Genomic DNA, 25,726 nt, shown 5'->3' with positions numbered 1-25,726 from the left:
CGTAGAATTGAATATATAGTGTGTTGAAAACTTGAAAATTAAGTCTTTTTATAAGCCAAATAAATTAAGCACAAACCCAAGTTACAACTTACAAGATAGCAATTAAATATAAGTGAAAAGTAAAATACATAGAGAACCAGCTAAAAGGACAGAGAAGAGACGCAAATTAAGAGCTGGATATGTAGCAGTCAATTGCAAGTAGCAATTAAATATAAGTGAAAAGTAAAATACATAGAGAACTAGTTATGCAGCATCCAGCCAAGTCTACGCTTTCAGTTTCTTTTATAGCACACTTGAATTTCAGGAAAATGCTATGAATAGTTCAAATAATTTAAGTGTAGCTAGAATAAAATAGCATCCCGCGCGTTCTGCAAGTAGAAATTAATATACAGTATGTTGAAATAATTAAGGGAATAGCTAGAATAAAATAGCATCGCATGCCGCGAGTAGAAATTAATATAGAGTATGTTGAAATAAGTAGGATGCTTGGATTGGATCTGGACCTGGATCATTATATATAGGATTATCAAACCCAACAATAAGATTATCAAACCCCTCCTCCCCTGGCACTCACTTTACAGGCGCGCAACAATGTCAACAAGCATCAAAGCTTCTTACACTGTCATCCCCGCCGAGCCTACTCCAAACACTGTCCTATGCTTGTCTCCAAGTGACCAAATGACTCGTTGGACTCACATTTCCGCCATCTACGTTTACAAAGAAGCCCCCAACCACAACGCCATGGACACCATGAGAGATTCTCTTAGCAAAATTCTCGTCCATTACTACCCCTTAGCCGGAAGACTTAGCTGGATCGAAGGTCACCGTCTCCAGCTCAACTGCAACACCAAGGGTGCCACATTGATCGAAGCCGAATCGACGAAAACACTCTCTTCATACGGAGACTTTGCGCCGAGTGACACCATAAGAAACGACCTCACTCCCACCATCGATTACACCCAACCCTTAGAGGACCTACCATTATTGCTAGTGCAAGTGACAAGGTTCAAAGGAACCAAGCAGGGCCTTGTCATAGGGATTTCAATTAACCACGTTTTATGTGATGGTCTTGCCTTTATTCGCTTCATCAACTCTTGGGCCAAGCTTTGTAAAGGGGACGCATTAGATCACACCGAGATGTTCATCTTTCTTGATCGGACGGTGATGAGCTCCTCCACGCGCCCGTGCTTCGACCACCCTGAGTTGAAGCTGCTCCCGCTCTTGCTAGGAAGCACCGACACCGCGACAGAACAGAAACACGAGAGAGCCGCTGCGGTGCTGAAACTGACAAATGCACAAGTGGCGAAACTGAAGGAAAAAACCAATGATGAAGGCATGAAACAACAAGAAGGGTCATCAGGAAAATCTTACAGCACGTACGAGGTTGTTTCCGCACACGTGTGGAAATGTTTGACCAAGGCGCGTGGACTTGATGATGTTCAACCTATGGTGGTTAGGATGATTGCAAATATTCGTAGCAGGCTGAACCCACCTCTTCCTATAAACTATTTCGGTAACGCGCTGGCCGTGACATTAACTCTAACATGTTTTGCGAGGGATGTTTTGTTAAACCCGCTGAGGTACAGTGCGAGGAAGATAAGAGAAGCAATAGAGTTTCTTAAGGAAGATTATGTGAGGTCGCAACTAGATTACATTCAGTGTCAGAGACATCTGAATTCTATCCGGGCTTCAAATTTTGAACCTGAGAAGCATAACAACGCACTGTTTTATGGGAACCCAAACCTTATGATTGTGAGTTGGATGAGCATGCCGGTGTACGAAGCAAATTTCGGGTGGGGGAAGCCTGTGCATTTCGGTTATGGACCTGTGTTTCCTCATGATATTGCGTATATTATTCGGAGCTCTGATGGGGATGGGTCACTTATCGTGCATGTGCATTTGCAGATAAGGCACATGGAGCTTTTCAAGAAGTTCTTCTACCAAGATATTTTGAGTTCATTTTCCTTGCTAGATGCCCTTTAAACCCAAATTTATTTTAGGCTAAAAAACACTTTTGGCCACTGATGTTTCAAGTTTGTACAAATTTTGCCCCTACTCTATTTTTGTCGATGTTTCTACCCCTCATGTTTTCAAACAGTGCACTGTCTACCCCTCCGTCAGTCAGACGTTAAAAAACTAACGGACTGAGTTGATTTGGCTTTTTTTATATATATTTTTTAGACCTGCCACGTGTAAATTACAAGTGAAATTGGAAAAAGGAGGCATGAGAGATTCAAACTCAAGACTTGTAAGTAGCAAAACATGCATTTAACCAGTTCAGTTACATACATAATTGATATATACATCAAACAAATTTAATTTATATCATTTCGTTGATCATCATCAACTTCATATACTCCTCTTCATCTCTCTAATCCACTTAGGAACCTCTCATGAGAAATCCTGACTGACAGAGGGGTAGACGGTGCACTGTTTGAAAACATGAAGGGTAGAAACGTTGAAAAAAATATAGTAGAAGCATAATTTGCACGAACTTGAAACATCAGGAGCCAAAAATGTTTTTTAACCTTTATTTTATTAGGCAAGAAACATTAGTTATTTGGGAAATAGTTCTAACTGGGAAACAATATGAAACAAATGGGCTCCATATAAAGTGAATTATTTGTCTTTATCTATAACTATCTATGGGAGGGTCTCAGGTTATTGGTTGACTTGTACGAATAATGTTTGTTTCATGTTTTTGTAGGTGTGGGTTTTTTTTGGGGGGGGGGTTGATGTTGGGTGTTTGACGTTGGCTAATGGTTTTTTTTTTTGTCTTTTTTTAGCTTTGGCCTTTGATGGTTGCTTTTTAGCTTTTTCATGTTTTCGTGAGTAAGTTTTCGCTTGAGCTAGCTCTCTTTTTGGCTTTGCCTTGTGTTGATTGCCTCTTTAGTCTTTTGATTGGTTATCGGATTCTAGACCATGATTGAGAGGGCTTATTTTCACCACTCTTATAATTTATAGAATCTTCCTTTCTATGGGGGCTTTTTTTTTTTGGTAGATGACGCTAAAGAAAAGAAAAACTAAGGCCTCAAGTGAGGAACACCCATCCTATCAGCAAGAAGGAGCGACGCCATTCCAGGCGGAGGGACCTGGAGAATCTCCACCTGAACCGAAGGCAAATCAGCGCCAAGCTTAGCCATGAAATATGCCGGGCTATTATCCTCACGAAGAATATGCTGCACATCAACGGACCAAGCCTGACCAATCAAAGCTTTGATGCGATGAATTAACGCTGCATGCGCGTGGAACCGCGACACCGATCCAAGCACAGCCGCAATAGCCAGAGTAGAATCAGAAGAAACCGCTACCTTCCTGTAACCCTTGTCCCAACAGATCTTCAGACCCTGGAACAGCGCCATCAACTCAGCCTGCAGAATTTCAGAATGCCCAATGGAACCAGCGAAGCAGCAAATAAAACCACCAGTATCCGTTCGCAGCACACCACCAAAGCCGGCCGGCCCAGGGTTACCTTTGGAGCTACCATCTACAGACAAAGAAATCGAACCCAACGGTGGAAAACGCCATTGCACCCAACGCGGTGATGAATGAACCACAGCAGCCCGATCATTGTCCAAAACTCGAAGAAGTGGGTTAGCCAACCCCCACACCGAATGCAAAGAACGAGTTGCACCGTCAAGAACCAGAGAACAACGGGACCGCCAAATACACCAGAGAATAATGAAAAAGGTACCCCGGCTAACCTGAGGGATCGCGTCAACCCATGTACGAAATGTAGCGCCGGTCCAGAAACTCCCCACACCAAAGCCCGACGACTGCCACACTTGCCTGGCTACCTCGCAATCCCGCAAACAGTGAAGTAAGCTCTCTGGCGCCGTCTTGCAGCAAAGACAAAGCTCAAGCATTGGAATGCCCCGACGGACCAAGGTACAAGCCGTGGGAACCGAACTATGGCAGCATTGCCAGACAAATAGACGCATTTTCTCAGGGATTTTTAACGCCCAAATCCAGGTCCAAGGCTCACTGGTAAATCCCCCCACTGCATGCCGCCTCAACCAGTTATATCCATCCTTAACAGAGTAAGCCCCATGGGTACTACTTCGCCAAGTCAGGAGATCATGGACATTATCGTCAATGCAAACAGGAATGGATGACAAGGAGTTCCGCAAGGCGAGAGTAAAAGAGGAACGAAGAAGATGGAAATTAACAGTACCCGACAAACAAACATCACGCACCCGCAGCTCAAGATCATCCATATGCACAAACGAAACCAGCTCACCAAGAGGACCAAGCCCCGACCAATCATCAAACCAAAAGGAAAGCTCTCCTTCTCCAATGCGCCAAGAAAACCCATCAAGAAGCACATCCCTAGCCTTACAAATCGCACGCCAGCCAGGGGAACAAACAGTGGGAGCAACAAAAAGAAAGTTCTGATTCCTGACGTATTTATCCCTCATCATCTGCACCCACAACTTTTGGCCCCCATGCATCATATGCCAAACTTGTTTCCCAAGCATAGCAGTGTTTGTCTCCCGTGCTCGACGAATCCCCAAACCACCCATACGCTTCGGGAGCGTCATGGTATCCCAAGACACCATATGCATACCTCTAGCTTGCCCCTTGCTCCAAATGAAATTACGCGCAACCGCATCAAGATTATGACAAATAGATTGGGGAAACCAGTAGAGTTGCATAGCATGAATAGGCATGGCACAAAGAACAGACTTCACCAGAGTCACCTTTCCAGCTCTACTCAATAAATTACTCTTCCAAGATGAGAGCTTTCGAGATACTCTATCCAAAACATATTGGAAATGAGCCTTGGTTTGCCTCCCAGAAAAAATAGGAAAGCCAAGATACTTATCAATGCAATCCGTAAATAAGATGGAAGTACAACCAGTAATCCGAGCTCGCTTACTATTAGGCACCGACCTGGAAGCAAAAATTCTGGATTTCGCCAAATTAACTGAGAGCCCTGAGATACGACAGAACTCCTCAAGCACACCCTGAATGACCTTCACCTGAGAAAGCTTAGCCTTGGAAAATAACAAAACGTCATCCGCAAAGAATAAATGAGAAATCAGAGGGCCACCCCTAGAGAGAGAGACTGGCAACCAATGATTATTATCCACCTGATGCTGAATCAAAAGGCCAAGCCGTTCCATACATAGCACAAACAGGTAAGGAGACAGCGGGTCCCCCTGTCTCAAACCCTTCGCCGGAGAAAAAGCCGGGAGCCGCACCCCATTCCATAGCAGAGAGAGCGAAGAGGAGGAGACACAAAACATAACGAGCTCTATAGTACGCTGGGGGAAGCCAAAGAAACCCAGGGTGTCCCGCAAGAAGGACCAATTCACCCTATCATAAGCCTTCTCCAAGTCAAGCTTAAAAATAAGATGCTTATTTCTCCGGTCACGACGAGACATAGCATGAACCATCTCCTGAAGAACCATGGCATTATCAGACGTTTCTCTGCCAGGAATGAAGCTACTCTGCAAAGGACCAACAATCTCAGAAATAAAAGGCCGAATGCGGGCCACCAACACCTTAGTAATGAGCTTGTAGACAACATTGCAAAGGCTTATCGGGCGAAGCTCCTTAAAAGAAGAAGGAACATCCACTTTCGGAATCAGAGCTATCAAGGTCTCAGAAATTGAAGCCTCAAAAGAGCCCGTCGCAACCGCATGAGAGACTAAATGCCAAACATCATCACCAAGAATATGCCAAAAATTTTTAAAGAACACAACCTGGAAACCATCTGGACCTGGCGACTTAAAAGGTTGCATGGATGAGAGCGCATTCCACACTTCCTCTTTAGTCACCTCCTGAGTAAGGCCACGGCTCCAAGCATCCCGCAGAGGAGGAGGAAGAGCCGAAGGCATAGAGCAAGGGGACACCTGCACCTGCGAACAAAACAAAGATTTATAAAATAACATAGCTTCCCGCTTAAGGACATCCTCCTGATCACAAATCTCCCCAGAAGGAAGGGTCAAAGTATGAATCCTGCTACGACGACGTCGAATAATGGTCTGGGTATGAAAGTACTTGGTGTTACGGTCCCCTAGAAGAAAGGATTGCTCTCTAGACTTCTGAAACCAAAGAAGCTCTTCCTGCTTAAGAACACCATCGAGCTCCTGCACAAGGGAATCATGAAGACGCCATAGACTAGCCGAGTCCACTCTCTCCAATTTTCGCTGGACACCTCTCAACCTAGCCTCAAGTTCATGCTTCCGAGAGAAAATATTCCCAAAAATCTCTTTGTTAAAAAGCACCGACTTATCTTTAACCAGCTCAAGCTTGCTTGATACATTTCCTTGCACAGCCCAAGCATCTTGCACCAATCCCGCATACTGATCATGAGTCAACCACGCAGCTTCAAACCTTAAAGGGCGAGGACCGCGAAGAGGAGGTGATCCACACCGCACCAAGATGGGATGGTGATCAGAGGAAAATCGAGGAAGGACATCCGCTGCCCCCTCAGGGAAAGTCGTGCGCCAACCTGGATCAATGAAGCACCAATCCAATTTTTTAAAAAGAACCGGAACCCCACCTCTGCGACGGACCCAAGTGAACTTATACCCCGCCGGATTGATGTCAAGCAAGTTACAAGAGTCCACCATGTCTCTGAAAGGGACAGTACGGGCAAAAGAAAAGTTACCGCCCCGTTGATCAGAATGATAAAGGGAATTATTAAAATCACCTAATACCATCCAAGGAGCATCCACAGAAGACCGGAGATTTTTTAAATGCTCCCAACAGAGCAACCGCGAAGAAGGAATAGGACTCGCATAGACTCCGGTGCAAAACCAAGTCTGGCCACCTTTCCAAGCTCGAACAGTTAGAGCTTAGCTCTGAACATCAATTACAGAGAAGCATCCTGCAAAACTAGCCGACGCCAAGCACCAAATGCCTCCCGCGTGACCTTGGGCCTCCACGACATGAATAGGCTGAAAGCCGAGCCTGGTCCAAAAGGAGCTGACTTGGTGAAAAGCAATATGGTTTTCAAACAGGAAAATAAGGCCAATGTGTTTGGCTCTAATCACCTCCTGAATATGCCTCTTAGCCGAGGCACTCGCTGCTCCCCTCACATTCCATGCAAGTATGTTTAAGTCTTGGAACTCAATCATGGAGACGAGTGAAAAAGGGGAGGGCAGGCGCTGGACTTAAACGTCCATAGCATCTCCCGAGGAGTCAGGAGGGTGCTCCTTAGAGTTAGCTCTCATAGTCTTCAGTGAGTTATTACTATTTTCTTTATTCTTATTTTATCAATCTAGTTAACAATATCATATTGTTATTAGTTCATGTTCTAGAATATTTCTTGTAATTGGATTTACCACTTGTTGTTCATACTTATGGGAGCTAAGTTTTACAATAAATTGTATCGTTTGCTATTGATAAAATTACAAAAAAATTGCGCATTGCTCTCAAATTTGAATTGTTTCATTACTTTTCTACAACTAACTCTCTAACTAGTTCTTAGTAGGAAATTGATTCCTTTCAATTTGTGATTTCATTCTCCTACCCATGTTGTTCCGGCTAGCTACTCATTCAAAAAGTTAAATAACATCTCGGCTGACCCGAAGGAGATCTCGTAAAGGAACAAATTCCATAAGGTGGACCGAATGACTAAGTAAAGGAACATCTCGTTCCAGCCACTGTTCGAGTGGCCACATACTGACCGAGATAACACTAAAAGCTATAAAATATTTTTGGAGGGACCAAATTCAATTTATCCCTAATTTACAAGGACTAAAAACTAAATTTCAATATTAATATCAGCATATTCTATGTCAAATAAGGAATGATTGGGTTGGTTGGATAGGTCGTTCGTTGAATTCTTGGATAAAACTCTTGGAATCATATAGCAGTGCTCATATATGTAATAAAGAGTAGTGATTCCTATGGTGCACGGGTACTCCAGTTTGGGCAACGTACCCATACCCGGTGCGTACCCGGTACTTGTACTCTTGGGTACTTCATGGGTACTTAAGAATGCATACACAATGTATACCGAAATTTGATTGGGCAGTTTTTTGAAATCATTTGGGTACTTTTTTGTATCTCTACATCTATTACACATAAGAGCCTATATACTCTACTAACATCTTTAATTTGCATCAATCTATTAGTCAATTTAAGTTACTCAATTTTGAATTTTCTTTCTTGCATCATGTAAAAATCTCAATTTCTTCCATTTGCTTTGTTATTTTTTATAACAATGTGAATTTTAAAATTTTATTGTACATATTTTCTCATAATATGTTGAAAATATAATCATTATATATATATATATATACTAACGTACCCGTACCCATATTTTTAAAAAAATGCCGCACCCGTACCCGTTACCGTACCCATATCCGGTACGGTACCCGTACTCGTGCATCTTAGAGTGATTCATTCACACATTTTTTTCTCTCTATCTCATTTTTACACAATTTTCATTTTATCTCTCTCCCTACATTTCCTGTACATCACGGGGTATCATATCAGTCATTTAATTTCTCTTATTTCTCTTCATATTTATCAATATATATGGAGGTAGAATAGAAATATTTACAAAGAATTATTTTGTAATAAATTATGTAATACAATAAAATTGCTCATCAATTGCTCAATTTTATGCCTCTTTCATTTTTTTTCTTCTTTTCTTAATATTATAATGATCTTTTTTTTTTTACATTTTCTGCTGATCCTTCCTGTGTCTACTTGATTTTTTTTAGAATTGCATCAAAATTGCATCAAAATTATGGCATAGTTTTCAATTATTATCCTCTCCGGTTGGTGCCATCAGTAACAATAAGAAATTGTCTCATGTCGATTTTTTTAAACTATAAAAAATCTTGCATTGAACTTTCTAAGGGCTTGTTTGTTTCTCCAATTGAAACGTGTAATGAGGAAAAGTTGGTCAAATATTGCCACCGGAATTCCAATTAGTGCTGTCATGTGTTACATGTTCTCTAATTTGCAAATTATTTTTCTTGGGTATATCCAGAGGGTAAAGAATGATCAGATTTATTTTTATTAATATTGACATGATAGCTAACTAATTAATTAATGATTAATATCTCCAATAACTTGACACGAGAGATCTGTGTTGGGTAAATGTTTTTTTCAAGCAAAAAGATTTTTATTTAATTGATAAGACTGGGTTTCCAACTCCAATAATTGAGCATGAATGGTGGATATTAAAAACAAAACCCACCGCACAAACCTGTGGTAAGCGTTCTGATTTTTATTTCCTCATCACAAATATGGATTTTTTATTTTGAAACCCAAACTGTTTAATAGGTCAAGTGATAAGAACTGGTTGACACATCGGCTGAGAAGGTCAATGTCCATGAATCAATTTATAAAAGGTTTAATTTATACTTCTGATGTAAAAAAATAAAGATTGAGGTATCACTTTTTTTCATAGATACCAAAACATATTTAAAATGAAAAGATTGAAAAGTAATAGATTTTCTTTTATGAGTTGAAAAGCAATAGATATTATGTATTATTCAATATGACAAGAAGAGATATTGAGAGGAAAAAATGGTCATTACGATTATGATGTACACGAATTGGGATCGCAATATATGTATGAGAATTGTTATTCAGACCCCGACCCTTATTTAGACCGGAGGAAATTTATGAAACCTGAAATTATCCCCTTTCGAACGCACCTTTAACTTGTATGATGGTTGCAGTTTGAACCTTATTTTCCGAGGGCGAAACAGACGCACACTGAGGGTGCGATCGTGACGCACTTTGAGAGTGCATTTACAACGCACCGGCCATTGAACTGCTTGTGTATGTCCACCATCCTCTTCATCCTCCTCTTCCTCCTCCTCTTCCTCATCCTCTTCCTCCTCCTCTTCCTCGTCCTCCTCCTCCTCCTCCTCCTTCTCCTCCTCAGTAGAACCCTCCTCCTCTTCTTCACCAGAACTCTCCTCCTCTCCTTGACCAGAACCCTGTTCTGCATCAACCATATCATCATCTTCAAGTTCAGGCTCCTGTACTTGTTCAGGTTCAAACTCCTGTACTGCACTGGCAGCAGTCGTTGCACTACTTGCACGCCTTTTACGGATTGCCTCGTCACGCCTTTTACGTGCTTCTTCTTTCTTTCGTAGGGCAGCGGCTGCACGCTCCTTACGTACCGATGTCGTGGGGGGGGGGATTCTCCCTTCGTTGGCCGGTGGCACACTCAAATTCTTTGTTCTTGCCATATCTGAACCAACATTGGAAACATAAGACTCAAAACAGAACAAAAACATAGCATTGAAGCTTTGACAGATAAGGGTCTATGACGCACTCTCAGGGTGCGTCTGTGTCGCTCCTTAAGGGTGCGTATCAAGCGCACCCTTAAGGTGCGTGCATTCTGAACACGCACCTTCAAGATGCGACACAGACGCATCTATAAGGTGCGATCAAAACCATAACAGAATGGGTCGGGTCGCGTAACGAACCTGGGTTCCGGGAAAAATGTTGGGTTGTTGGCAGCAGAAGGTGGCGATGGGGGTGGCGGCGACTCCACACGGTTGTGGTGTAGCTGGCGATAGCGGCGGTCGGCGGAGACAGCGGAGGATATGCGTGAGAGAGGGAGGGAGATTTTGAATGAGAGAAATGTGTTTGGAGGAGGGGTTGGGGGTTTCAGAAATTTGAAAAAGTGGGAGAAGTGGGAGGGGAGGGGAGATAGTGGGGAAAGTGGGAAGTTTTTTTTTAACAGGGGCATTTTGGACAATTCGCCAATTTTGAGGGGTCTAAATAGGGGTGGGGTCTGAATAACAATTCCCTATATATATTCCTGTATAATAGTATTTATCTTCTTTTACCTTTCTTATACTATTTAATTATAGCTAAACTAACCATTATTGGGGCATTGTTTAGTTGAATGGCTAACATGTTGAACTGTCTCAGTACCCTTAAAGTTAGTTATATAATTTTTTCTTATAAAAATCAAAATAATTGCCGATGGCTATATGGCTTCACCACCTACCCTCTCTACTATAAATTGGACAGTATTTGGTAACTCTCATAACAAAGATTCTTTCAATTACATCCCAAACAAAATTCAGACACAGAAAATGGCTGCCAATAACGGAGAGGACCAGCAAAACCAACTCAGCGGCCACAAAGAACTAGCTCACAAGAGTCTCCTTCAGAGTGATGCACTCTATCAGGTTCCCTGCAACAACTAGCTGATTTCAATTAATTTATCTCTTTAACATTAACATGTAAACTCAATAGATGTATATATATGCTAATTGCAATTTATATCTCTTCTGGTGCAGTATATACTTGAAACCAGTGTGTTTCCCAGAGAGCATGAGAGCTTGAAGGAGCTTCGCGAGATGACAGAAAAACACCCTTGGTATATGATCCATCATGGTTATTAATTAATTCTCTTAATTTCATCAGCACATACAAAACAAACTTTAAAGTATAGCAGAACAAGCCAATTTTATGTACGAGTGGACATTTTCATACACGATTATAAATGTGTTCGGTGCAAACTTTATGATATACCGAACACAATTCTGAGGTTGACCAGAACATATGATATTTTTGCAAATTTTGGTAAAGCTCTTTTTTTTATTAATTTACATGATATTGTAAAACAGGAACCTGATGGCTACTCCACCTGACGAGGGACAACTATTAAGGATGCTAATTAAACTCATCAACGCCAAGAACACCATAGAAATCGGTGTCTTCACTGGTTACTCTCTGCTCTCCACTGCCCTCGCTCTTCCTGAAGATGGAAAGGTTCTTAATCATTGAGCTTCATTAGAACATATATGAATAAAATTAACAAACTTCAAATTTTACATATATAAAGTATTGAATGTATAGCTTATGATATAAATTTTTTTACTAGATTTTGGCTTTGGACGTGAGCCGTGAATACTATGAATTGGGATTACCCATAATTGAGAAGGCTGGGGTGGCTCACAAGATTGATTTCAGAGAAGGACCTGCTCTTCCTGTTCTTGACGAATTGCTAGAGGATGTGCGTGTACCATACCTTAATTTTCATTTTTAACCTATGCTTATATAACAACTTTATATAAACCTTGGATTTCCTAAACCTTGTTAATTACTTTTGCAGGAAAGTAATAAGGGAACATTTGATTTCGTTTTTGTGGATGCTGATAAGGATGAATTATCACAAAAGGGTGATTGAGCTTGTGAAGGTTGGGGGACTAATTGGGTTTGACAACACCCTATGGAATGGATCAGTGGTGTCTGCACCGGATGCGCCTATGATGGATTATTTGAAGCACTATCGTGCTTATGTGATTGAGCTCAACAAGTATCTAGCTCAAGATTCAAGGATTGAGATTTGTCAACTCCCTGTTGGTGATGGGATTACCTTGTGCCGCCGCATCATCTGATCATTTGTGCACTTTCGAGAATGTTGGTTTTTACTATGAGTACATGAGAAAATAAATGTGTCGTGGATAGCATGAGGAAGAGTATGTAGTTTGGTGTTTCACCCACTATGTGTGACAAATACAAGCTTTTATGTTGGTTTTTTTTTTGCTTTTTTAATTTAGCTCCATAGACATTTTGGAGGCTGAACATGTTATCAAAATTATTGTTTGAGAAATTGTTGACTGAAACTAGAAACGACATTATAATTTGTTCACCCCTCCCCCCATTCAGTCTAGGATTAAAGTTTTGAACATTAATTTGGAGGTGATTTCTATGGTGCCTAGTAAAAAATAATGGAGTTCGGTAGTGTTCTTCTAGAAAATTGAACAATGAGCTCCTTTTATCTTCGAGCAGTGGTGATAAGAAGAATGCTCTAGTTGTGGTACGTAGGAATATCACAGTGAAGCACAATAAGGAATAGCGGGAGTATACCTGCAAAAACCACTCTGATGTTTAACTCAGCTTCTAAATTCAATAAAAAATTTCAAACTCTTAAAAGAATAATGAGTTAGCTAGTAAAAATAAGTAATGTTTGAGTAAATGATCAACCAAACTTATATCTATAGATATGGTAATTGTTATTTTTGTGACTTGAGGTCTTTAAAAAGCCTTAATGAAAGTTCTAAGATAATGATAATCTTTAGATAACCTTGTTGATGTTTCATCAAATGTGACAGTTGCATCTGCTCGACCTGTGTCGAAATGAAATATTCTCTAACTTAATCATCTCGACCAACTTACAATGTGCTCACTTGGTAGTAGGAATGACACTCACGCAGAGCAGAAGTAGGCTTATAAAAAAAACGTAGGGTAAGAGCGGGGAGTGCATCCCCATTCTCCATCCATTCATCCATCATTTATCTCTCCATCCCGAATCTTCGCGGTAGGGTCATGAATTTTTACCTCACCCTCGTTACCCACCTCCCCATAGGCCCATCCCCAAATATAAAAATGCATAAATTTATGTAATAAATTTTAAAATTACAAGTGAACGCAACTACATCAAACGAAACACAATATGTGAAACTTGCAAAATAAGTAATTTGAAATGTAAAATATAACATTCAACCCATCCAAAATATGAATTCTAACACTCAAAATATTTCCTCAAGCATCAAATCTACTAACTTAAAATGCAAGGTGCAATTTCACTGTTCATAGTGCACCATTTTTTTGTTTGTTGCAGATGCTTGATTGTTGGGCCTATTTCTTATTTGGTTCAATGATAGGTTACTGTGTAGGGTTAGAAATGTTCATGCCCTCCTTGCCTCTTCACGTGTTTTCTGGCCGCCGCCGTCACCAATGAAGGAGCCGTCAGTCACAGATGTAGGAGTAGGAGCTTCCCCCTCTCTATTTGATATCCTAGCGAATGCATGTGCCCCATGTGCTCGAGCCAGATTTGCTTCGCCCTTCTCTTATCTCATGGCTGGATTTTCGCTAGCAGCTGGAAGCTATACCCCTCGAAAGTTCACCTATCTCCCTGCACGATTCAAGCCTCCATCGTTGATCTATCATCTATGACTTCGCTGCATCTTCCTCACATGCCTTTCCTTCAGCCACCGATGCACATCCCTCTTCTAGCTCTACGATTCGTCCTTCACCTAGCCTTTTGCGTGAGATGTACGCATATCTTCCCCATTTTCTGTGGTAAAGCTACATCCTAACCATCAATCTGGTTTGGGTTCTCTAGGAACTATACCCTAAAGAAACCTACATAATCTGCTTTACAGGTTGTTTGAGCTACTACTAGATTAAAAAATCTAGCTACTCAAGGTGCTTTCCAGTTGTTTGATTCGAAAGCTTCAAGATCTTGCTGGATTCTCTATGGTTTATTTGCTTTCCTTGGTATCTTCATCCTTAGGCAGGTATGTGCTTATAAATTGCCCCTTTCATTGTGTGGTTTCTCATTTCTCCCCGGGTTCTTCATCCAGTTCCCTCTCCCATTCTTCTTTTCTCTCTTTCAAAGAGACAAAAAAATACCGTATTACCTTAATTGCTATTTGTATTTTGGTTTGTTTATGGAGCAGTATCAAGTGATAGATTCAAATGTTTGGGAAGAGAAAAAAATTGCATTGGGTATAACTCTTCGTTTTTTCCCATATATGTGATCATAATTATTCTCTTTTATTTGTTTTATCTTTGTTAATCAGTTGCAGAATTGAGACTAAAATGAAAGTTGAGGCTAATTGAGGCTTTGACAATCTCATCTCTAATCTTGTCCTCCAAGGCTTGTGCCACTGTCAGCACTTGCTTCTTGAATGGAGACTTTTTAGGAAGGGACTAATTCCTTGCCACTGTTAGCTATGGCCTATGTGTGTTGATGTTGATGTTGATATACAAATGTAAACTTTATTTTGTATTTTTCAATTAGGACATGTCCATTTTCGTTTTGCTCCTAAACTCTTACAATTAGTTCAAGCCAAATTTCATATCCTTGAAAGAAACACCAATTGTGGCCATGCTTGGTTTACATGGGTTCATCATCTTATTTATGCTTATGGTGACCAATTCAATTGTCTTGCTTTTTTCTATTTAGTGATTAATATTTTGTGGTTTATTTTTTACAGGTTACCAAATAAATAAGAGCTCTCTAAAACTCCAAACTTCAATAAGCAAGTTGAAGACCTGACATTAAGGTTGCTTATTGAAAACAAGGTAAATTAGTATGGTTTAGGCTCATTGTTTTGTTTTTCTAATTTGGTTTTTACTATTTTTTATGGTTATGTTATAATTTTTTTGTTCACGTAGTCCAATGGGGAATTTGGGTATCTTGCTTACACTCTTGATTGAAGGAGGCATCTTTGGAGTTAATATATTGATTATCAAGGGGCTTTCATGTAGGATTTATTCTCTATGGGTTGTGAAAGTCCAAAGCAAGCAGAGACCAGAATGTTGTAAAAGCCTGAGCACATGAATAGGCGATGAAGAAGAACTCTGCTGATATTGAAATGACTTTGGGGAAAGGAATTTTCTGATAGAGAGCATGTTTAGACTTGAAGTCCAGGTATATTTTGTTCTTTTTGGATTTTATGTTTACATTTTACATGTTATTCAATGAATTGATAGAGAGTCATAACTGGTCAAGATGAATTTCATCCCAAAATTTTCTTTTGAGACATTTTTATTTGATTATTTTTTCAGATTAGAACATAAGAAATTGATTTGATAGCCAATAGGTGCATTGGTGCTCATGATAGTGGGAGAGAATTTGTGACCAACTTGGTTGGAAGTGCAATTCCTGGTTCTAAAAGCCCAAGAGGTAAGGCAAGAATGACAACATCTCAGATAAAAGGTGGCTATGATTTACATACGACCTGATACTATGAGGTGAGTATAGGCTACAATAGCTGATGTTGTTAATTAGTTTATTTTTATCAAGTGGCTAGACTACCTTTGTATCTGATCTAATTCTTTGTTTATGCATGGGTTATCAAAAGCTAGCTGCCTTGGGAGGTTTTAGTAAACTTTCTGATTTTCTAATTTTTGGGTTAGCCCTCTCTCTCCCTCTCTCATGATAGAATTTCATGGACATCCATTTGCTTGGTTTGATCGTATGTGCTCCTTTGTTTTATCCACCACATGAAGCATATCAAATTGCTTCCTAATTATTCTTTCTAGCTTTAAGAAAAAACAAATAATGTTGTCATTTGTATTGTTTGCTAAATTTTGGGATTTATCAATCACTAAATTTCTATTTGATGCACTGTGGAATTAGTTTTTTGAAATTGACTTGGATCAATTGGATTTGATGTCATTGTATTGCAGTGCAAGCTAGGATCTAATACTTTAAGTTTGCTGACAAAGGTTGAGCCTTTAAACCATATAACAAATCCCCTTAGAGACCATTTTTTCCTTTAGCCTTATAACCCAAGGATTGAAAATAATGGTTTGGGTGAATAGCCAATAATGTCTAAGTCACACTTCATAAGCTAGATAAATAACAGAGTAATTTTAGGTTTCTATGTTTTGTTACCTATATAAGATTTTGAAAGTGGTCCTACTTATGTAATCTGTTTTACTATAATATGTTTACCACTTTTATTGTGGTTGTTGCTTCAAAAGCATTCATGTAGTTGGAGAGACTTAAAAAGTATATGTTCATCATCTATGCAGGTTTGATGGGGTCGTTGTGTGCTTGTCCTGATCATTGACTCTCATGTTTAATGAATTCAACTAACAAAAGATGGCTTCACTTAGCCTCTTCTACTGAATGTCCTTTATTAAGGGAGCAACACGAATCTGAGCTGCATTTGTTTAGAGACCGACAAGTGATCCAGCCTGTTTGAGAGATGAGGCTCAACAATGGATTTTGGATTAGGCTCCTAATGTTACTATGGCTGAACTTTATTTATATTTGGAGTAGTAGTTGTTAAATCAATTAGTCAAATGTAAGTTATTGGAGTAATTTTAAATTGGACATTTTCTTGGGATCTCATGACTGTTACTCTTTGGGATGGTGCTTAAGTTGTTACTCTTTGACATTGTTAAGCTCCTGTGTTATCCATGTCATCGCATTAGTTATGTTTATTATATAATGTGTATCATTCACATAAAATTATTTTGTAAAGCAAACAAAATGAGAGATTAAACCTCCGTGCATCGCACGGGTATAATTCTAGTTCATTCAAAAGGTGAAGTCTTCAATAGAAGTAATTCAATATTTTTAAGGCTACAATTGTATTTTCACTTATATATATGAACCCATCCTTGATTTTTTTCTCAGGGAAATTTTCGCCCTCGTCCTTACTGGAAGAAATTCCCCTATGTAAGGCCCCAAATGGCGCAATCTCCACAGGGATCACCATCTTTGGGTGGAACTTGGCATCCTTACATGGTTGTAAGACCTTCTGAGACGCTATTGGGCTTTGTTGTCATTTGAGTCGACGGAACATGAGCCTCCAATCTAGAATGTGATGAAATGTAATGTCAAGTTACAACATTTAATTAAATCTTTATTGTAAGTGCAACAATCAAAAGAAAGTGTCATTTATCTAAAAATTGTGCAAGCAATCCGAAACGAGTTTAAGGCGTTCATTCTTTTTTTATTGGATGCGATCGAGTAGTTTTCCGACCAGAATTGTTCCTCTAAGATTTTTCTGATTTTGCTCTCCCGTTTTGAATTTAAAACGGCGTGATTAATAAATAACCACACTCTGACAGTTCTAATTCTAGTCATGAGTGTGTGTGACACAACCTTCAAAGCAATTGTTTTTCAAATTGTGTGTTTCGTTTTAGGATTCACAATTATTCGTATCTTTTTTTATTTTTCGAGAGGTTCCAAATTGGGGAAGAGAATTCTAGAAGGCTAATTTGAAAGGTATGATTGAATCTTTTGGATAAATATTGTCAATGTATATTGATTAAATTTAAAATAAAATTTGCTTTAAATTTATTAAAATTTTATGTTATTAATTATTTTGCAAAAACTAGGTCTACATTAATTAGTGTTTCAACACTCTCAAGTTAAGTTAAGTTGGGTTTGCACAACTGCCAATAGTTCTATGTTTAACTCTCACATTTCCATATATTGAGGGTTTGAATCCTCATGTGTCTACTAAAATTTCAGTTGGTGGGCAATCCTCCTCATGGAGATTCCCAAGCGCTCCTACCCATAGTTATAAAACTTGGCTCGAACCGGCCGGTTCGACCGGTTGAGCCGGGAACCGGACCCTAGACCGGTTCGAGCCGGGCATCGGATCGGCCATGCAAGCCGTCCGGTGTGAACCGGTCAACTCGGTCGGTTTTTATGATTAAACCGGAGACTCGGCCAGTCTCGGTTGAACCGGCCTTTTTTTTTCTTAGAACGGGCCTTTTTTTTCCCTGCATTTTTTTTTTGAACAGAGAACTTTTTTTTCCTTAGAACCGGCCTTTTTTTTTTAACAGAGCACTTTTTTTTTCTTAGCATTTATTAGTTGCGAAAAAAATTTGGAAAAGTGTCTAGCTTGGATTCGAACCCATTCCCTCAAGATTCAATGCTGTGAACCTTACCACTAGGCTAGACAAGTGTTTTGATATAATGGTTAAAATTAATTGTATTTATATAAATAAAAATAATACTATACAAATCTTTGACAAGTAAACATTAGTTTTTTTTTTGAACGAAAGTAAAGATTAGTTTTTTTTTTGAACGAAAGTAAAGATTAGTGTTATTACACAAAATAACTAAAACACAACCCAACCATTATAATAATTACTTATATATATATATATATATATATTTAACAATAACTATTTCTAAACTTTATTTAACAATAAGTTAAAATAATTATTTGTGTGTTTTTATTATGAAGTTATTAATTAATGTTAGTTAGTATTATTAATTCTTTTATTTTTTTAATATAGAATGAGTCAAGTTGTTCTGTATATAATTTCTTTGCAAAGTCTTCTTGTCGTTTCTTTGAGGACAAATTAAAGAATATGAATAACAAGCTTTGGTGTTGTAAAAAATTGAAAAATTGAAAATCTTTTTAGCTAGCCTGAATCAGAAACTGGATTATATACAAGTTGTTTCATGAGCATATATCATTTGTTAGCTTATAATGTACAAGATCTTAGTTGTTTATTCTGTTTTAAACTTGTTTCTACGCTTTTTGTTGTGATTAAAGCGTAAAATCGATGTTGCTTGATGATGTTTAAAACTTATTTCAGTTATTTGTGAGTTGTGACATTTTGTTGTGGTAAAAAATTCTTTATTGCTTTTGTGTGTATGGTATTTTGTGACATTTTATTATGGTATTATGAATTTTTTTAATTTTTTTTAGTATCGACCGAGTTAAACGGTTCAACCAGTGACCCAGTGGTTGAACCATTGACTCATTGACCCAGTACCTCGACCGAGTCGATCACCGGTCCGAGTCTGATAACACTGCTCCTACCAATGAACTAGCCTCTTTTGGATGGATTTTTTGCATAAATAGAATTAGAACCATTTAAAATAGTTAGGGTTGGATTAGATCGGATTTTAAAAAATTCACCTTTAGACTCAAACCAAACCAACCCAACGATGTTCAGGATGGATCGGGCGGGTTGATCGGGTTACTATTAAAATATTAAGAATTTTGAAACTAAAAAAATGAACATGAAATTAAAAAAATATCAACAAAAAATTGGCAATAAGTACCACATAATAACAAATTTATTTTGGTAATGAGTACTACATGATGAAAAAATTGGTAAATGAGGATCACATGAAAATAAAATCTGTTTTAGTATTAAATAGCATGAAAGTAAAACAAAAATTTGTACAAATAACATGAAAATGACATGAAACACCTTTAAAACATTAAATTTCATTATCAAATGAAAGGAAACAATCTAAGTTAATGAGTACTGTTCTAGGAATGAACATTGAAGAAAAGTATAGTACCAAAGGGTCGAGAGATTAAGCTAGGGAGAGAGAGAATTAGAGAGTGAATGCTGAATTTCAAGTGTGTATTTCTCCAAATGAGTCAAAAGTCCCTTACAATTGATGACTACCTCCTATTTATAGGGCTTGGGCACTACCTATTGGGCTGGTTGGGCCTCCGGAGTTGAGACCCAACCCAAGGCCAAACTCTCGCTCTTTGGCGAGCTAACCCCTGGTCGTTGCCCCTCTAGGGGCTCGCCCAGTCCACAAGTCCACAAGACACCGAGCGCGAAGTATGAGAGCTGAGTGTGTCTTTCAAATGTCTTTACATGTATCCCATAATACACCGAGATCCAAGTCGCCGACATGGCTTGAGAAAGAACAAGTAAACTATATCGCCAACATGGCGTAAATGAAAGGAAACAAGCATTTTTGGTCTTGGTGATCAACCCAAACCGGCGAGTCCACAAGCGGCGAGAGCGATCGCTTCATATCGGCGAGTCCACAAGCTCACAAACGGCGAGAGCGATCACTCCGTACCAGCAATTGGTTGGAGTAGGCGAGCGATCATTCCCCGATGAGAAAGGTGGCGAGTATTGACCAGGTACTGATCACCCCAGTGTCGGCTGGCGATGTCCCTGGCGAGCGGCTAAACTTTAATGCCAGTATTACTTGTTAGGCGGTGGCGTTTGGTTTTTATGATGGCGAGGTCCTTCGCGCTTCTTCTTATTTCAAAATCCTTCAAATCCTTAACTGCTCCACGTGACGCGTCAGTTACATCAGTTTTCCTCTTTCTCCGGAACCGTCACTTCACTTTTCATAACTGTCCCATCGTGCGCAGTAAACCCCATCACACGCGCTCCACTTCCCCAAAAACCATCATGACTTCCAACCTTCCCCACGTGTCCAACACGCGTCACCCTTCCAACTTCTCCCCCCTGCCTATAAAAACCCTTCTTCCCTACAATCACCCCTTTCCGAGACCGCTTTTTACTTCCCTTATTGCCTACCAAGCTCCTTCTTCCAACTTCCGCTCTGGTGCCGTTGCCTACCACCCCTTCCGCTACCCACTCTTCACATCCTTCTCCGGTGAGTCCTCCTTCCCTTACTTCTGCATTATATCTCAACTCATCCCTTTCCCCTTTCCTCATTTGGCCATAGAAGATGGCTTCAAACCTTAACTCCCCTAATCACTCTTCCTCTTCTTCCGGGAGTGATCCCGACTCTACCGCGGCCGGCGGTCTCCGCTTAGAGGTCTCAGAGGTCCCTCAATATAGATTAAAAACTTTCTCAACCCTGCCCCCTCCAGTCCAAATAGCGCCCTCACACGAGGCCATTGACCAACCTTCCGTCTTCCAGGATAGGGAAACTATCGTGGAATTGTTAAGTAGCCTTGGCGGTTTATCTGATGATGACGAGATAAACGCCAAGCTCCGGATTTGGCCCTGTAGCCCAGAAGTCCGCCCCTGGCTTCACCGGGCCGACGGCGATGTAAAGGGATCTCATTTCTTTTTTACTTATGAGTATATGTTCAGCGAGCTTGGAGTCAGACTTCCTCTTTCGCCCTTTGTACAAACCGTTCTCCGTGATATCAACGCGGCTCCTTGCCAACTTCACCCCAATGCCTGGGCCTTCATACGGTGTTTTGAGATCCTGTGCGCCGCGGTTGGCACCACCCCATCTCCCACCAGTTTCTTTTACCTCTACGATGTTGACGCCAAGTCCATCAAAAATAAAGGGTGGATTTCCTTAAAGGCCCGAGCTGGCCGTAAATGCTTAAATCCCCATAAAAGCAACGCCAAGTCCTCTTTTGCCCGGAGATACTTCCGCGTGGCGGTCCACCCCGCCTACCCAGAGGCCTTCACCCTTAGGGACGGGACTGCTCTTTTTCCCCTTTACTGGACAGAGAAGCCTAATGGGATTACCGATCCTTCGGAAGAATCTTTGTCCGTCAATGACAAAGCCTTTTTAAATCTCCTCGCCCCACTTCCTGTTCTTGACTGCTCAACAGTCCTCGAGGGTGCTCGCCTCTCGAGGACACCCAAATATATAGGCCACCTATAGTTTACTCTTATCACCTTTATTTTCTTTCCTATTTCTTATGTTGCTACTGACCTCCCCCTTCTCCTTTTTTAATGTTGCAGAAGATATGAATTTCACCAACGCTGAGCTCCTGAAGGCTCGCGAGAGGAGAATGGCTCGCTTTTCTCCAAAGTTCAACAACGAGGGCGATGGGAAAAAACAGGGCGGTGCTGAGAACCAAGCTGAGGGCGCCAAAGCCCCCAAGAGGAGAAAATTGGTCAAAGCCTCCTCCGTCGCCGGCTCTTCCAACCCTGGCGCTCAGCCCACCACTGCTGCTGCTGCGTCTAAAGGCAAAAATGTTGCTGAAGACTCCGTCGCCGCGGCTACCGAGCCAACCACCGCCCCGACCTCCATTTCTGCCAACGCAGGTGCGGCCGCCGCCGCCGCCGCCGAGTCCACTGCTGGCGCCACAGCCGCCTCCGTCGGTGCCACAACCACCTCTGCTGACCAACCACCAGCCACTGACACAACCAACAACATTTCTCAATCCTCAGCTGTTGAGAAACTTGCCGCCGCCAATGCCACAAAAACTACTGCGTCACCCGACACTCCTGTTGGGGGGAAAGAAAAAGAAAATGAAACCCCAAAGTCTCCCTCCCGCCAAGACGCACCTCCTAGCCCGCCCCCGGGCTCCATGCCTTCTCCGCCTCAACAAGGAGAAAAATCCTGTCCTGGCGCCGCCATTACCTCCGAAGCAGCCCGAATTGAGCAAGCTCCTGCGCCCGAGGGCAGCTCTTCAAGCTATTATAATATGCTTCCCAACGCCATTGAACCTTCAGAATTCTTACTTACTGGCCTCAACCGTGACGCTATAGAAAAAGAAGTTTTGAGTCGGGGCATTAATGAAACCAAGGAGGAGACTCTTGCTTGTCTCTTACGCGCTGGGTGCATCTTTGCCCATGCGTTTGAAAAGTTCAACGCCGCCACCGCCGAAGCTGAGCGATTGAGGGCCGAGAGTGCTCAGCATCAAGAAGCCGCCGCTGCTTGGGAAAAGCGCTTCGACAAACTAGCGACGCAGGCAGGAAAAGACAAAGTCCATGCCGACAAGTTGATTGGCTCGGCGGGAATTAAAATCGGCAAACTGGAGGATCAGCTGGCGTTGATGAAAGAAGAAGCGGATGATCTTGATGAAAGTCTTCAAGCTTGTAAAAAGGAAAAAGAGCAAGCTGAGAAGGACCTGATCGCCAGCGGCAAAGCGCTAGTTGCTAAGGAGTCAGAGCTCGCAATATTGCGCGCTGAGCTGGAGTTAGTGAAGAAGGCGCTGGCGGAGCAAGAGAAAAAGTCTGCTGAGTCCCTGGCCCTGGCGAAGTCTGACATGGAGGCAGTGATGCAAGCCACGTCCGAGGAAATCAAGAAAGCGACCGAAGCTCATGCTGAGGCCCTTGCCACGAAAGATGCCGAGATTGCTTCCCAACTGGCAAAGATCAAAGTGCTAGAGGACGAGCTGGCGACGGAGAAAGCCAAAGCCACTGAGGCGAGGGAACAAGCCGCTGACATTGCCCTTGACAACCGCGAGCGCGGTTTCTACCTCGCCAAAGACCAGGCCCAACATTTGTACCCGAACTTTGACTTTAGCGCTATGGGAGTAATGAAAGAGATAACCGCTGAAGGACTGGTTGGTCCTGACGATCCTCCCCTGATTGACCAACACCTCTGGACGGCGACTGAAGAAGAAGAGGAAGAAGAAGAAACAGAAGAAAGAGAAAGAAACAATGAATAATGTAATTTTAATGTCACTTAGCCTTTACTGTCCTCTTGTAGTGCACTTTTCCGCCATTCATATATATAAGCAACCTTTCGCCATAGTTTTTATATCGTCGCTGAATATTTTGTAAATTATGTTGGAATGCTTTCGCCAAATATTCATTCGCCGACCTTATATCTTGCGCTATTTTTCACGCGTCATGTGATTGAATTACGCCTAACGACTTCATGCATTAGTTTTAACTAGGACTTGCTGCTTGGTATTTCCCCGCCAAGACTTTAGACGTTTTCCTCAAAGGAATAAACGGCCTCCATTCTCGAGGGCTTCGCTCGGGGCTTACAATGCTTGGGTCCCAATGGCCATTTGGGGGTCCCAAGTCTTTTGCCTAGTTTACGGTGCTCGTCGTATTCTGGCGAGACTTACCCAGCACGTCGTTTACGGGACCGGCGATCACATCAGACTTTCCGGGGGGTGATTCCCAGGCGTCAAAGGCCCTTTGTGGAATCGCCGCCGCCTTCAGGGTTCCAGCAAGCCCCTTTGGGGATCAAGCTTGTCCCACCTAGTGATCGCCGTAATTCTTTATATCGATCGGCAATTCCGATCGTCAGGGAATCCCTGGGATTTTTGGATATGAATCTCCTGAACTTACGTTTTATTGATGGAGCACCTCGTTAAAAAACTCCTTTCGGAGAAAAAGAGCGCGCTTTTGTTACAATGGTAAGTTTTTGAGGTATTCTTTAGAGAAATTGAATATAAACTATCTTTGGCGAATTCGTTTTGTTCATCAAAAGTTCTACCCTGAGGCTTCCCGCCTGTCCTGCCCTTCTGCTCCCTGATCAGCTGTAATAATAGCGCAGACTCAAACCGTTAAATGACCTGGGTAGCCGCCTTCCATCAAGCTCCTCTAAGTGATAGGCCCATGTACCGAGAACTTTGACGATGCGATAGGGCCCTTCCCAGTTCGGAGTCAACTTGTTTCCTGGGGCTCCCGATCGCCACTTGAGGACCAGATCACCAACCTGCATGTCTCGGACGCGAACCCTGCTATTGTACTTGGCAGCCACACGCTGCTTCATCGCGGTTTCTCGAATGTGCGCTTCATCACGCGTTTCAGACAGGAGATCCAACTCCGCCGCCATATTGGCTTGATTCTCCCCTTCAAAATCTGGCTGGGTTCGCCATGTGAAGTTGTCAATCTCCACCGGCAACATAGCATCAACCCCATAGGTCATTCTAAAGGGGGTTTCTCTTGTAGTGGATTGCACAGTGGTGTTGTACGACCATAGCACCACCGGGAGTTCCTCCAGCCAGGCTCCCTTAGCCTCCTTGAGCCGTCGCCTTAATCCACGCAAAATCACCCTGTTTGCGGATTCCACCTGTCCGTTCGTTTGTGGATGCTCCACAGAAGCGAACCTCATTTGTATGCCCATTTCCTTGCAAAATTCCCTCGTTTGGTTGCTCGAAAACTGGGTCCCATTATCGGATACGATCGCCCTTGGGATCCCAAACCTACAAACAATACGCTTCCAGTAAAAGTTGACTATTTTTGCAGAGGTTATTCTGGCCAGGGGCTCGGCCTCAACCCATTTTGTGAAATAGTCCACCGCCACTAATATAAACTTCATTTCGACTTGGCGATCGGAAAAGGTCCTACCAAATCCACGCCCCACATGGCGAAAGGCCAAGGGGCGCTCATCGTTACCAGCTCTTTTGGCGGTGCCTTGGACAAATCAGCAAACACTTGACATTTTTTGCATCGCTTCACAAAGTCCATACAGTCCTTCCTGAGGGTGGGCCAATAGAAACCAGCCCTTAACACCTTGCAAGCCAAAGATCTCCCACCAATGTGGCTTGCACACACTCCCTCATGCACCTCAGACATTATTCCCTCGTATTTTTCCGGCGGTACACACTTTAGTAATGGCGCCGAAAAACCACGGCGATACAAGTGTCCGTCAATGAGAGTGTAGTGGCTCGCCTCTCGCCGTTGTTCCTTCGTGCATTGCTCCACTTCCGCTGGGTCCCCCGCCAAGATGGACAATATAGGTCCCATCCACGTCGCCCCTCTGTTCACACATGCCATGAGCTCACCTTCAATGCTGGGGAACGCCAGCGTTTCCTGAATCACACTTTTGTTGTTGCCGGGCTTCCGCGTGCTCGCCAATTTGGCCAACGCGTCCGCCCGCTGGTTTTCAGCCCGAGGAACATACTCT

The 25,726-nt window shown here is 41.8% G+C and overlaps 1 protein-coding gene, 1 long non-coding RNA gene and 1 pseudogene across 2 annotated transcripts; all 3 read left to right on the top strand.

Annotated features, from left to right (window-relative positions):
- The first annotated feature begins 568 nt into the window (after positions 1–568).
- Positions 569–2,184, top strand: LOC130713785 (hydroxycinnamoyl-CoA:piscidic acid hydroxycinnamoyltransferase-like). The gene has a single exon (XM_057563585.1). The coding sequence runs from the start codon at positions 592–594 to the stop codon at positions 1,981–1,983; it is 1,392 nt and encodes a 463-aa protein (XP_057419568.1). The 5' UTR covers positions 569–591; the 3' UTR covers positions 1,984–2,184.
- Positions 2,185–10,910: 8,726 nt separating this feature from the next.
- On the top strand, positions 10,911–12,595 carry LOC130710726 (caffeoyl-CoA O-methyltransferase 5-like; annotated as a pseudogene).
- A 1,885-nt stretch (positions 12,596–14,480) lies between these two features.
- LOC130710727 (uncharacterized) lies at positions 14,481–16,869 on the top strand. Its single transcript, XR_009010465.1, has 6 exons — positions 14,481–14,723; positions 14,949–15,036; positions 15,223–15,385; positions 15,523–15,708; positions 15,819–15,868; positions 16,495–16,869. It is a non-coding gene; the product is annotated as an uncharacterized LOC130710727 (long non-coding RNA).
- Positions 16,870–25,726: the final 8,857 nt, after the last annotated feature.

The sequence above is a fragment of the Lotus japonicus genome, chromosome 4, assembly GCF_012489685.1.
Source record: "Lotus japonicus ecotype B-129 chromosome 4, LjGifu_v1.2".
Classification (NCBI taxonomy): domain Eukaryota; kingdom Viridiplantae; phylum Streptophyta; class Magnoliopsida; order Fabales; family Fabaceae; genus Lotus; species Lotus japonicus.
This window is presented reverse-complemented; position numbering and strand designations above follow the sequence as displayed.

Excerpts from the sequence above, each read along its gene's own strand:
- LOC130713785 (XM_057563585.1), top strand. The coding sequence starts at position 592 with ATGTCAACAAGCATCAAAGCTTCTTACACTGTCATCCCCGCCGAGCCT.